We start from the raw sequence: 15163 nt of genomic DNA, 5'->3' as shown, positions 1-15163 counted from the left end.
ACGTCCTGCTGGGAAACTTTTGGACCTGGCATTTGTGTGGATGTTACTTAGACATGTAGCATCCACCTGGATGCAGCAGCCATCCCCGGCAGGATGGAAATAACATGAAAAACAGCACAAGGTGTTGACCTGGCCTCCAAATTGAGGCACAAGGGAGACCTACACAATATTAGGAAGGTGGTCATAATGTTATGCACAACTTCAAAATGGTAAAGTGTGACCTTTGGATTTTCTCTGTCAGCTCCTGAGTTCAGAGCGGGGCACCAGTGACGCATCGGTGTTGTTTTAATTAACATTTAGAGCCAGTTATTAATCGTACCGATCTATAATTGTCATTCTTTCTCTCTTTTGTTTTGTCTTCCTGTCCTTATCTCTGCTCCTGAAGTGCACTGTTAGCGTTCCGGTCCGTACATTAAGCGTCCCGCCGGGGCCCTGCCAGCCGCCAAGGATTGTGGGTAAAGCCAAACACAAGGAAGTGCAGTTAGAATGGGGTGAGTGAAGACTTTTATTTCTTTCTTTTTTCTATTTCATCTCTTTGTTTAGTACTTTGTTTGCTATTATGTATAGCGGCCAAATCAGCCTCCGACTGCTTAATACGTTTCCCTGGCCCGCTCAGATGCGAGCCAAGTCAACCGTGTTTCGGCCTAATTGAGCCCTAATTTAGCACATTAAATGCCTAACCCACCCTCATATCTGCCTTAACTCCTCCTAATGTCGGCCCCTATTGCCGATTAGTACTGTTATCTCTTGGCAGGCAAAAGTCTCCCAGCCTGCAACTCTGAGTCCTTTAACCAGTTTAATATAGCTGGTCACATCCCTAATCAGCTCACATTCAGACAGCGCTTGTGCAATTACTGGCTTGTGCTGAAGGTCAGACTTTAATGTATTGGAGGGTTTTCCCCACTGTCTCCTTCGTTCATTGCTTTCATCCTACTGCAAGCAAAGCGACGCAGGTGTGGCGGAGGATAAAAAAAAACCTTAGAAATAATTAAAAATGCACCCGTTGAACCGATCTTTAAAGATAATCTAAACAAACTTGCAATTTTTATTTTAAGTCTTTATGCATGAATAAATTCTTATATTTCTCCTCTCTTACCTCGACCCTCCCCCCCTTAGACTCGCCTGCCTCCGAGGGAGTGTGCGAGGACTGTGTGTTCAGTCTGGAGATGAGCGAGGGGGACACCAAGCCGGCGGAGGTGTACCACGGCTCGGAGCTGCAGTGCACTGTTGCCAGTTTGCTGCCCGGTGCAACGTACAGCTTCCGACTGAGGGCTGCCAACGAGGCCGGGGTGAGAAACGGAAACTCGCTTTGCTCATGGTGGCAGGAATATAAATAATTATGAATGAAGTAAAATATCCATCAGCTAGTGTTTACACCATTTAGAACCACAAAATCTTATGTTAGAATCAGGCAGCTCAGCGGCTCAGCCTTTCAAATTATTACAGTAATTGCTATTTTACGGTTGACAAGCGTAATGTGCTGCATTCAACGGCTCTTGTTTGCTTATAGCTATGGAATCTACTCGGCTCACATTCAGTACATGGTCCGTGGAAGCTCTTAACATAATTTGGGCTACACGACATTCGACATTAAATCATCGCCGCTCTGCTGCTTCCACAAAGACACGAGGACCAGTGGTGATTAGGTCGCCATGTCCCAGACGGCTTAGCAGGGGTACGTGGTTGGAAGCAGAAGTGTTCCACGGTTTGAACACAATATTAGATTGGTTTGATCATCCACTCAGTCAGAGGTGAACTAGCACTCAGACTGGCTGATCAAAAGCAGACACAAACACACACACTCTAAAAAAAAAATAAAAAAAATGGGAAGAACAAGGCACGCATGCAGAGGATGCCAAAAAACATACAACTCAACAGGCTGCCCTTTTAGAATTGTGTTTTCAATCCAGCTTGGGTTCAACCCGAGCAATAGTTTACATGAACGGTCCAAATTTGAAAGATATTTAGTCTACGCTCGTGTCTGACGAAAAAAAAAGCTACACAAAATCGTCATATTTGAGGAGTTAGGTAAGCTTGGAAGGCATTTTTGTTCATCAGCAAAACAGTAGCCAGTTCACTTTCTGCGGGTCGACTAATCTGCGTGTGTTGGTTTCTGCTTCTCTCAGTTTGGCGCGTTCTCCGAGCCGACAGAGGTGACGACTGCGGCGGGTCCTCCTGGCCAGTGCGGCGCGCCACTCATCACTCTCACCAGTAACACCTGTGTAACGCTCAACTGGGAGGTGAGACAAGCTCACGGGGAGACGACTCCATTTGTGGGCAAAGAAAATAAAAACGGAGAGCACTTTTTTCTTAAAAAAGAGGCCCGTCTCAAAAGGCCCACCCTCCCCTTTTTCAGTTTCTGCTCATTGTAAAAAAAAAGACTTTACTTTTCTGTCCCTGAGCTGACAAGAAGATCAAGGGGACCCTGTAGTTCATAGCAGTCCAGATTTCTTGGATCGATAATAAAAGAAAGTCTGCGCTTTGATATTTTTAATTGAAAAAGACTCTTATCCTTCTATTCCCTTTTGGCCTTTTGATGTGGCATTTAATGAAAACTGAATATTTGTTCCTAGTCCTGTGGTTCTTGTTTTGTTTATTAGTTTCACCATCCAGTATAAACCTCTGGTTTGAACTCATTATGCAACAAAAAAAAACCTCTACCTCTACTGGTCACTTTGTATTTTTAACAGGTCACTTTATATTTTTAACATAGTTTATAGTTGTATAAAACATTTTATTTCTAGTTACTTTCTATTTTTTATGTAGTTTTTGTATTGTATGTTCAATGTATGTTACTGCTACTGGATGCTCTATCTATCTATCTATCTATCTATCTATCTATCTAACTCATCTTTTACAGCTGTGGTTTTTATTTGCATATTTTATTATTTGCATTTGATGCATGTACCTCAACATCGTTCCTTTTTTTCGATTTTGCGCCTGAAAGGAAGTTTTTGCAGATTCGTCCGAGCGTCGAATCCGTTTGCTTGTGCTGAATGTGCTTTCCTGTCCGTTGCAGAGCCCCGAGGGTTCGGGCACAGACATCTCTGAGTATCGCTTGGAGTGGGCGAGGGAAGACGAACCCATGGAGCTCATCTACTGTGGGTCTGCCACGCAGTGTGAACTGTCAGATCTTACGCCTGCCACAGATTACTGCTGCAGGCTACAGGTAACACGCAAACTGCAATATATATCTATAGACACATATACACCACCTCCACTGGACTGAGATTCACACAGACGGACAAACTCAAATCGACAGGCACATATGCAGCAAGAGAGACGAATAGATAAACAAAGAAGTGAAATGCAAGCAAGACACAGACTCAGGCAGGACCACAGATACAGACAATAGAAGAGTCCACACAGCCCAAGGGAGCATCAAATATAAAAAGCACACACAGGCTACTAGAGACCAGTGAGAAGATGATGATAATTGATTCAGTATGTGCCCTGACTCTTAATCTGGTGCATAAATAAGGACTCTCTCTCTATTTCTCTGTATATTCGTCTCTCACACACTCTCTCTCTCTCTCTAAACTGAAGTACCCTGAAGCTGTGAATATACATAACTACATGTAATACGTCTCACTTATTTATAGCCTTATTTATTATGTTCAGAGAACAAAGCAAAGCCGGCCTGTTTCTTAATCACCGCTTTTGTGTGTACATGATTTGTCTTGGCGTGTTTCCACGCTCTGGTAGTCTGCACCTGCGTGTGCGTGATATGTCTGTATCTTAAGAAGATTGCGGCAATACATCACACAGGAGGCACCGACTCGGCTTGAACTCCCCATGACTCCTTACATTTCGTACCTGTCCGAACCTGCTCTGGTTCATCTGCTGCGGCGTTATTTCACGTCTGCGTTACTCGACACGCGCTTGTTTTATGGGAACACTTTCCAGACATTATCTCTAGGAAAAGCTAAATCAACTTCTTTGTGTTTTTCAAGCATCACCAAGTGGAATTTGGCGTCTTAAATAAATTAGAAATACTACAGAAATGCAGTATTAGTCTTCTTGGAAGCTTCAGCGTGTAGATAATTTGCTGCCAAGATAGAATAATAATAAGTTAAGACTTTGGGTGCAAGTACGCACCGCAAAGTTTACCTTCAGCCCGTTGGTATTCGCTCATGTTAACGTTGCTGAGCTGTTCTTGGAAAGGGGACCACGGTACATTTTCATAATAAAAAATAAGTGCTGTACATCTTTTTGGCACTTACAGTAAATCTGCCACTCTGCAGAGACAGTTTGTTTTGTCTTGATTCAATTTAACAGCCTTAAAGTGGAAACAGTGCTTGCAAATTAAGTTTGTTTCTTTTTATGTTGTCATTGTTTGAGTTCTTTTTCTCAATCTAGCAAATGTATAACTTTAACTGGCAACATTTAACTGGCAATTTAAAAGCGTTTATTAGAAGTATTAGACGGCACTAGAGTTAGACTAATGCTCCGTCACAAGTGGTTTTCTTTTTTTCCCCCCTCTATTGTACCCTTTCTTGCTCTATGTCTGTTTTATAATTGCCACTTTATTTCACTTTTGTCCCGTCTCACTGTCAAACTTCATCTATCTGTTTTGATTGTTGTTGTTTTTTTTTGGTCCTTTTCGTGACTTCTATGCTGTCCTCATATTTAGTCACTCACCCTCCACTGTCATTACAGCCTTTACCTCATATCCTCCCACTCTCACACCTTCTATGTATTTTTATTTATTTATTTTTTGTGTCCCACTCAGGCGGTGAATCAGGCAGGTGCCGGCCCCTACAGCGAGCAGGTGAGCTACCGGACCCCAGCGACGCATCCCGACCAGATCTCATCCCTCACCCTCCTGGACCTCCCGACCTCCTCGGAGACGGGCCACTCCCCATCCACCTGCCTCCTCCTGAAGTGGGAGGAGCCAAACAGCAACGGGGCGGAGATCACCTCCTACGTCATCACCCTGGACGACCAAACCATCACTGTGGAGTCAGGCTCGAGTCACCTTGTCACAGGGCTGCAGCCAGACAGCGAATACAGGTACTGTTTTATGCTGATGAATTTATGGGGTTATGATTTAATGCTCCTGATGTTAATTCGGTTTTCATTACGTTTAGATTTCAGAACATCTGAACTATAGTTCCTTCCTAAACCAGAAGGAGTTTAATAGAGTTAGAGATGGGATTTATGGCTCTGGGGCTCTTATGGCTTGAAGGGAGCCAGATCTTGTGGATCGGTTCCTTTCAAAGAGCCGTTCAAAAGAGTCATTTTGATATTTATTTTTAAAATGGTCTGGGAGTAACTTATTTTATCCTCAAAATAAGCGCTGTGTTCGAGCAAGATTTTGATCTAGAATCATTCATTCTACATAGATCGCTATTTATCTTGTGAGAAGAAATTTGGTGAACACCTTCGCGCCGACCAGGAATCAAACCCCGGCCCATTGCTATGCTCACCACTATACCAGCTCAGTCACCAGCACCGTCTCAAAGCAAAGCAGCAGCTTCTGAGTGCAACTGTGTGACAGCAGAAAAGCAAGAAAAAACAAAAAACAAAACGACAGCGACTCGTTGTTTGTTTTAAAGAGTCGGTCAATAGATTCGGTTCGTTTGCAAACGTCACATCCCTATATTGAATAACTCTATTAACAGATTTATTGGCCACTGTAAATGGGACTCAGACGAGGCAGACTGAAACAATAATAAGGGGATGAAATGTAAAAAAAAATAAACCTTGACTTCCAGTCCCTAGTGTCGATTAAATTCGTAGAACTAAAACCCTGAATCCTTACTTTCTCATAATAGAGTCAATAGCTCTCTGATCAATGCTCATATCTTTTAAACTGTATTGCAACAAAGGCAGTGAGTTGTGTATTTATTGTCTGGAAGTCTGAGCCAACAGGATTAGTGAGACTTTCTCCTACTTTAGCAGTCAAGTCTCTGGGACTTAAGCGAACAGACAAAGGCAGCATCTCTGAAAACACGGTGCACAAAATACCAAGAAAATTCGATTTTAACTTTATTAAGTAGTGAGAAAATTATGCAGTACATCTGCTTTAAGGTGCAGGTACGTAGAAAACAGTGTAAAGTAGCCTGGGATAGCCTGATGTTTACATGAACTGTGATGTCAGACCTGTTGTACTCGAGCAGCAGTAAACAACCACTTACTAGTCTGAATCACCAACTATTGGCTCCGTGAACGATTCTGATTGTGATTACATGTGTGTTTGTATGTTCGCGTGCATGCATGTGACCGCGCGGCGAGTTCTTTGAATTGTTATTTAAAAAAAAAATAGAGGGTATCCAAGATGTGTGGGTGTGGGGGGGTGTAATGATTACACACCATTGTTATTGTTCTGAGGTTGTTTTTGTCCCAATGTCACTCTGCTCTCTTGCATAATGGCTGCCGCTGCGGCAAAACACTATGTGCATGCGTTTATGTGTGTCCACGAGAGTCTTCCTGTGGGAGTTTTTGTGTGTGTGTGCGCCACTGACTGCAATTCTGGTTGTTATTTACAGCGGGGGTGCACTTCAGATAGGATTATTCATAATTTATTTGTGTGCATGGCTTTGTGCTGGTTTAGCGCAGGGTAAAATGTCTTTATTGGCAGGATATTCTTAATAAGTACTGCTTAAGCTTCAGTTTTTTTTTCTCTCATCTAGCTATCTACACTGAGGACAGGGAACTCTTTACTGAGGACAGGGATGATGGGTTTTCAAGAGAAAAATAGTTATATAGTCCAGTCCTTTTTTTTTTTTTTTAACCTTTGTTGGATAGTTATGTAGTCCACATTATATAGTCCACATTTCATACAGCAAATGAATGAATAATAAAATACCTTAAGTATGATTTAGCTTTTTAAAATATAATTTCCCAGGTGTTAATTCTTGCATTTTTCTGCGTACTAACATTTAACATCGAGAATAAAAACCTATTTGAAGGATTTGAAAAACACCATAAGAGGATAATTCCCACTCAGTTGCACATCGCAAAAAAACCCCAAAAAACATAATCACCAAAATCAGATTCTAGCTGGAGGAAATTAAAGCCGACGGTGCGTTACAGGTTTTCGTTAACAGCCTTTGCTGCTCAGCTTTTTGGGACAAACCTGTCACCAAAATACAAATGTAATCTAGTAGTCACTGGGCCGAGATTAAACTGAGCAAATGCATAGGAGGTTGAGGGTCTCGCTGATCTATTGACTTTCCCTGTACATTCTGTGACTGCAAACATAATCTCTGCACATCTAAATATATACTGTAAAGATCTGATGATATACCCATAATCGTCTAAATCTGAGCTTTGTCTTTAATGCTCCTCCTTCTTCTCAGCCTCCAATAATGTTTTATCCATATTCTTAATCACCTAGTGGATGGACCAACATTGCCCTTTCTCCTCTCCCTTCCCTTGGCTGCATGCATTATAATGAAAGGTTACAGTTACACAGAAGCGGCGATTAAATGTCAGAAATTAGAAGCTCTCTGGCCGAGCACCTCTGATATGGATGCTAATCGGCTGATCAGACACCGACAGAAGGAGTGGTGGGCGAGGGAGAGGGATTCTTAGAAGAAAGGCAGCAGGGGAGTTTGAAAAACAGAAATCCATTTGTTCCAGTTTGTTTTAATTAGCGCTAGAGGATCTGTGTGTCTTCGGGTGTGCACATTTGTCTTCGTGTCCTTGACCACATGGGTACAAATGCATGTACAGAATCCATTGTAGCAAGAAAAAACAGCTGATCTTGTAAAACATTGTGCAGCAGTGTTTTTTCTTGCGTACTATTGTGTATTCATGAAAAATGTGGACCAACGTGTCTGATATATTAAAGCCTCATCCTGGAGATGATTGTGATGGCTGAAAGGTAATGAATGGATCATAGGGATATTAAAGGTCCAAGCTAATGCACTAGCTTTACTGCTTTACTGAAAATTACTCCATCATTACATAAACAGGTCTACAGATACTCTCCGAGCAAATGCAGCTACACGATATATACATTTCCCTGCAGTTTCATGCACATTTACGATTATTTTTCATCTTTAAAAGTGCAATATTCAGTGACAAACAAATCGTAATATCTCTCTCTCCCCCGTGACTTTTAGCGTGCAGATCCAGGCGGTCAATGCCATCGGCTCCAGTCCCCTGAGTCCACCTCTGCTAGCGAGGACGCGCCCCCTCCCTCCGGCACCACCCCCGCTGGAGTGCTCGGCGGCCGGCCCTCAGAGCCTGAAGCTCAAGTGGGGCGAGAACGCGAGTCACACGCGCGCCCTGCTCGCTGACGACATGGTCTACACACTACAGATGGAGGACAAGAACCACAGGTGGAGTACTCAACACACGCACATGCGCACCTATTTATACAACCTCCACATCATAGTTTACTTTGCGGACAAGAAAGGGGTCAAGGAGGTGTCCGCACATATAAAGCATCTTTATTTACACGTACGAATCGCAATAAAAGCACGCATTTAACCTACATTTGTACATTAAAAGAAGACAAAGGAACCCTAGGTTTTTTTGCACTTTACAACAAAAATAATAATAGAATAGAGTAGTTAATAATAGATGTGTAGTCATTCACAGCACCTCCCGTGCACATTCTGTATTATCTCATAGGTTGCACTAACTCTACAAACAGCAGCAGTTCACAACAAGGAGAAAAGCCCCATGAGTCTAAGAGCACTTAAAGGGGAACTACTGTTTTTTACAACCTGGACCTTATTTCTGGCATAAAATACGATCGTTTACTCACCCATGTAACTTTTGTGTAATATTGTAGTCGTTAGGGAGATATTTCAATCTGCGTATATCCATATAGTGGGAGTGACTGGGGCACTGAAACGCAGCCTCTAAACAACGCATTATCTTCTGTGAAACTCGTTCATTTCACCAATATTTTTTATTATGATATGCTAGTGCTATTCCCCATTGAGTCCGGAGTTAGCTGTTATCATCATCCGATAGCTTGACCTACAGACCCCTGCGTTATTTAGAGGCTGCGTTTCGGTGCCCCATTCACTCCCACTATATGGATATACGCAGATCTAAATATCTCCCAAACGACTACAAATTACACAAAAGTTATATGGGTGAGTAAATAATCATATTTTATGCCAGAAATAAGGTCCAGGTTGTAAAAAACAGTAGTTAGTTGTTTACGGTTACTACATTAAGACTCGTAAATTGAAGCCCAGGCCCTGCTAGCATTGTCTCTTTTTAATGAGCAGTCTACAGTCTAAATCTTTACGCATTGCGTTTGGATATTTCGGATCAAAAGTGGCCCCTCTGCAACTCTACAACCCTCTGGGTTGAGGATGTTCTCTCAGAACGTTTCACCCACCGTTCACTTTTGTCAGACTCGGTAACCCGCAGCTCATCAATACAACAAATCGGCACCCAGAAGGTCTATAGCACATGCACACACTTGAGACATAGATGCACACACATACAAGAAGGACAGAACTGCAGCATCTTGAAACTAAGAGAGTGTGTGTTCAGGTCTATTTAGAGGTACTTGTGCAGATCTTCTTGTGGGTGTGTGTGTGTGTGTGTGTGTGTGTGTGTGTGTTTTTTCTCCTCTGTGCACAGTAACTAGATGTACCAGGGAGTAGTCATGCAGAGGGCATCTGGACCCAGCCCGCAACAATCAGCCATCCATTTAACTGACTGGTCGGGCAGGAGTGACAAAGAGCAGAAAAGGGGGGAGAGAGAGAATTAGCAGACTATGGTGCATGGGAAGGAAAGAATATAACCAATGACACATAGTTACACAACTGGAACAAGTGCACGGAGTGACGAGGGAAGGTTTTAAGAGAGTCTTTAAGACATCAGAGCAGAAATAGCAAGCTGAGTAGCAACCACATTTATCGGCTTGCCTGTCTGCCCACCTGTGAGAATGTCTCCCTCCCTCCCTCCGTCCAGCCCTCTACCGTTTTTTTTTTTTGTTTTTTTTCGGCCTCTATCAGTGTTTGAATTAAGGCTTGGCCGGCTTCAAGTTGGCACCCAGGTATCTTGGCACCTCTGGAATGGGCCAGAGAGCAGCAGGCAACAGATGGGGCTCTCTCTGGCAGGCTGTGATCCGTTAACCTCTTTTACACACACACAAACACATAAACACAGAGGCGTACACATAGACACCGACTCCCCCGCCAGCCAAAATGAAAGCAGCTTTCACAGTTTAGCGAATTTTATTTGCAGCTTCCTAACTGGCACAGTGTTTAGCATGCCAATGGGCACGTCTACTTGCGACAAGGCTGGGATGCGTTTGAGTATATTATGCTTATGTTTGCAGGCGCCGTTAGTAGTTAAATGATAGTGATTATAATGTTATTGAGTAGTTCTTTGCGATGTGAAATAGTGCAGTTCATTACATGCCAGCTGGGCGACTTACATCAAACCTGAGAAGCTGATGTTTGGTCAAAGAATAGAACTTCATCATTCGTCTCTCCAGTTTATTTCTGTCCCAGTGCAGGTGTCTCTTCCTGCTCTCTGACAGCAGACTTTGAAGAGTGGTTGATTGAAATGGGTCAAGGAGTATTAAGGCTTTTTGTCCGCTCAGTCAGTTCAGCATCAGGGATGATGTTTTTTTTTCTCCCACACTGCCGTACGCTCCCTTATGAGAGAATTTGCCTCCCTGCCCGCTCCTTCCTTGGAGAAGAAAAACATTTTGGTCCATAATTCAACCTGATGATTGCGTGTAAATCAAGATCGAGGTGAAGCTTTCGCTGAGGCTGTTCAGCGTTAGTAACAGCGAAAAAGTAAGACATAAAAGGGAAGTTTTGGCTTTCTTGGACGTTTGAACCTTGTTTGTGCCTGTTCGTAGAGATGATGTTCTCAAATAAATTACGTTTAAAAAGTCAGACATTTGAATGAGTTTGAAGGCATCCAAGTTGTCCATGATTGGTTTTGACTGGTGCTAGGAATGCAAGGGTTTAGGGTCGTTTTGCTGCACCAGGGGCCCGGCAGCTTGCAGTCACGGATTTGTCCATAAATTCTGCGTCGTTTCAAAGAGTGCTTGAAGATAATGTGAGGCCATCTGGAAGTGGATCTTTCAAAGGGATAATGATCTTAAGCGCGCGAGCAAATCAGCCGAGGAATGGCTCAAACAGAAATGCATTGGTTAGTAAATTGACTAGTCGAGAGCACAATGCCAGATTTGAGTCCCGCTGAAAGACAGCGGGGCAGTTTGAAGCCGAAAGCGTGCAAGAACATCTTGCAGCTGAGTGGATTTGTTATGGAGATGTGGAGTCACTGGATGGGATAGCGATAGGGGAGAATGACCAGGGCATGGTTGTTTCAAGATGTATGGAAACGGCAGATAAATCAGTTGATACGGTATAAAGACAAACAGTGCAAGTAGCACAAATCTCCACACACACACACACACACATTATTACTTTCCCTCCTCTTCGACCTCCTTCATAAGGCCCTCCACGAGCAAACTGTAATTAACTGAATCGCTCCGTAATCACAACGTGTGATTCTTAACCGACTCAATCTAATTACCCCTGTTTGAGATTCAATATCTGCAGCTACTGATAGTTATGACGGGACGTTTAGGTGTGTTAGTGGCGCACGGTGTGTGTTACAGAGGGATGTCAACAGATGAATGGGCAGATCTGGTTTACAGGGCTCTCCTCCAGCGGCCCTCCTTTTCCCGTGTTTGCTTTCCCGTCACGTTCCATTTGAATGAATTAGCCTCCCTTTATTTATTATTGGTGAAACGACCTTGGCAACCAGATCCTTTATTGCTAATGTACCGAACGAGACATCGAGGGCGCTATGAAACGAGAGTATTGCATCGGGAAACAGCTTTGTAAACAAACATATTGAATAGCCAGCCGCAATTCAAACGTAATATTTTTTCTGACGCCGCGTTAAAGTTTTTCGACTCTGCCCCCGTCCCTCGCCGTTCTTCTCTTGCCGTCCTCTGCTCTCATTCACGTTTATTAATCTCGTTTCATCGTTGAATAGATGACTACACCTCGGGAGGGCCTCCGGGGAAATGTGCATCCCCTTTTATAATTTTTACCCTCCGTGGTTTTCACCCAGCCGTGTCTCTGTTTTGCAGCAGGTGACAGAGAAAGATTCTCAGATTTCTCAGGTTCACAATCTTGCCTCCCCTTTCTTTGCTGCGCTCCCCTCTACCCCTCTATCCCCTCCATTTCCCCCGTTCTTATCTCGCCGTATGCAGACTTGTTGCTCACGCTCTGTCCTCCCTTGCTCAGAGCTTTTTCATTTTCGCTTGTTTTATTTTTACTCTGTTGTTGCCCCTATAAAGGCGGTTGGGTTTGTTCTTTTCTTTTTTTTTTTTCCTTTCTCATTTCACTTTCTACTCATCTGTATTGTCCACAATGCCTTCTGGCAGTGGTATCGGGAGTTGTGAGGATGCCATGGCAACGTGGACACTGCTGTGCAGAGGAGGCTTCAACGTTCTGACACAAAGGATTTTTAAGATGAATGCAGGTGGAAGACCAGACATACATACCATACATAAGAATTATCCCTCCATCCGTCCATTTGTACTTTGTCAACATTTTTCTCGCCCTTTCATGTGTCCCTCCGCGCAGACATACATACACTATATTACCAAAAGTATTCGCTCACCTGCCTTTACTCATTCTATGAACTGAAGTGCCATCCCATTCCTAACTCATAGAATTCAATATGATGTCGGTCCACCTTTTGCAGCTATTACAGCTTCAACTCTTCTGGGAAGACTGTCCACAAGGTTGAGGAGAGTGTTTATAGGAATTTTTGACCATTCTTCCAAAAGCGCATTGGTGAGGTCACACACTGATGTTGGTCGAGAAGGCCTGGCTCTCAGTCTCCGCTCTAATTCATCCCAAAGGTGTTCTATCGGGTTCAGGTCAGGACTCTGTGCAGGCCAGTCAAGTTCATCCACACCAGACTCTGTCATCCACGTCTTTATGGACCTTGCTTTGTGCACTGGTGCACAGTCATGTTGGAAGAGGAAGGGGCCCGCTCCAAACTGTTCCCACAAGGTTGGGAGCATGGAATTGTCCAAAATGTTTTGGTATCCTGAAGCATTCAATGTTCCTTTCACTGGAACTAAGGGGCCAAGCCCAGCTCCTGAAAAACAACCCCATACCATAATTCCTCCTCCACCAAATTTCACAGTTGGCACAATGCAATCTGAAATGTACCGTTCTCCTGGCAACCTCCAAACCCAGACTCGTCCATCAGATTGCCAGATGGTAAAGCGTGATTCATCACTCCAGAGAACGCGTCTCCACTGCTCTAGAGGCCAGTGGCGGCGTGCTTTACACCATTGCATCGGACGCCTTGCATTGCACTTAGTGATGTGTGGCTTGGCTGCAGCTGCTCGGCCATGGAAACCCATTCCATGAAGCTCTCTGCGTACTGTACTTGGGCTAATCTGAAGGTCACATGAAGTTTGTAGCTCTGTAGCAATTGACTGTGCAGAAAGTCGGCGACCTCTTTGCACTATGCGCTTCAGCATCCGCTGACCCCTCTCCGTCACTTTACGTGGCCTACCACTTCGTGGCTGAGTTGCTGTTTTTCCCAAACGCTTCCATTTTGTTATAATAGAGCTGACAGTTGACTGTGGAATATTTAGGAGCGAGGAAATTTCACGACTGGATTTGTTGCACAAGTGGCATCCTATGACAGTTCCACGCTGGAATTCACTGAGCTCCTGAGAGCGGCCCATTCTTTCACAAATGTCTTGTTTCACAGTCTGCATGCCTGAGTGCTTGAATTTATACACCTGGGGCCAGGCCAAGTGATTAGAACACCTGATTCTGATCATTTGAATGGGTGAGCGAATACTTTTGGTAATATAGTGTATCTACCAATCCGAGAGTCAGTCCACACTATTCTTTGCATTCTTTCTGTCCGTCCTTGTACTTGGTCATTCTGTTCTCTATGTGCACCACAAAGCCAAGGAAAGCTGTCTGGAAAACAAGATCTGCAATAAGAATGCATGAAAGGGCTACACAAGCAGCAATATTAAAACATATCCACGATAGTGTAACTGAAATCAAATAATAACGTTTAGATTTGGCAAATGTAAAGTGGCAACCTCGAACATTTCACTCCTGTTTAATATGTTTTGACGCTTAAAGCTGCTGGTTTTCAACGCCGCAGGCCGCAGAAGTCTGGGAGCAGCAGACAGTTGCTGTTTTAATAAAGAAGTTACACAAGGATTGGCCGTTTCCCATCAGTCTGATTTTTATGCCGCACACAGCACGAGTCTCCCAAACAGCAATGCTCAGAGAAAAGACTTGGCTGAAAAGATAAAGGTGTAACCCCCCCCCCCCCCCGCAGTTCTTCATCTAATAGCTCACTGTGGGCGCTCTTTCTTGTTTCATTGCTCCTTGCATTATTTCACTCGACTGATTTGCGCTCTAAAAAGGCCAATAAAAGTTAAGTGTTTTTTTTATTATTATTATTATTATTATTGTGAAGCTGCAGCAGCTGGAAAAAGTTTGGTTTGCATCAGCAGCATCAACCTGGAACACGTCTGTGGTATCTCAATCTGTATCCTATTCTGATATCGGTTTATATACATTAGCACTAAGTTAAAGGGGAACTACTGTGTTTTTACAACCTGGACCTTATTTCTGGCATAAAATACGGTCGTTTACTCACCCATATAACTTTTGTGTAATTTTTATTCTTTTGGGAGATAATTAGATCTGCGTATATCCATGTAGTGGGAGTGACTGGGGCACCGAAACGCAGCCTCTAAATAACGCATTATCTGCCTCAAAACTCGTTCATTTCGCCAGCATTTTGTTATCGTACGCTAGTGCTATTCTCCGTTGAGTCCGGAGTTACCTGTTATCATCATTCGGGGTCTGTAGATTGACCTACAGACCGCGCGCACCCGCGACGGTCGGCTTGTTTACCTGTAATTTGCTACTGCTAGTTTTTTTGCAACATGGCTGAATATCTGTAGGTCAACCTACAGACCTCTGATGATGATAACAGGCAACTCCGGACTCAACGGGGAATAGCACAAGCATACAATAACAAAATATTGGTGAAATGAACGAGTTTCACAACAGATAATGTGTTATTTAGAGACTGCGTTTCGGTGCCCCAGTCACTCCCACTATATGGATATACGCAAGTTATATGGGTGAGTAAATAATAATTTTATGCCAGAAATAAGGTCCACTACATGGATGTACGCAGATCTAAATAT

The 15163-nt window shown here is 43.5% G+C and overlaps 1 protein-coding gene across 1 annotated transcript in view; it reads left to right on the top strand.

The window, feature by feature from the left end:
* fndc3ba (fibronectin type III domain containing 3Ba) overlaps positions 1-15163 on the top strand; it is a 98097-nt gene that overhangs the window by 72205 nt on the left and 10729 nt on the right. Inside the window, exons 19-24 of the mRNA XM_084569283.1 lie at positions 386-491; positions 1117-1289; positions 2127-2240; positions 3020-3169; positions 4733-5013; positions 8073-8291. Of these exons, the coding sequence (XP_084425409.1) occupies positions 386-491; positions 1117-1289; positions 2127-2240; positions 3020-3169; positions 4733-5013; positions 8073-8291 (1043 nt within the window). The remainder of the gene's footprint in view (positions 1-385; positions 492-1116; positions 1290-2126; positions 2241-3019; positions 3170-4732; positions 5014-8072; positions 8292-15163) is intronic.

Source organism: Chelon labrosus (genome assembly GCF_963514085.1).
Source record: "Chelon labrosus genome assembly, chromosome: 20".
Taxonomy (NCBI): Eukaryota; Metazoa; Chordata; class Actinopteri; order Mugiliformes; family Mugilidae; genus Chelon; species Chelon labrosus.
This window is presented reverse-complemented; position numbering and strand designations above follow the sequence as displayed.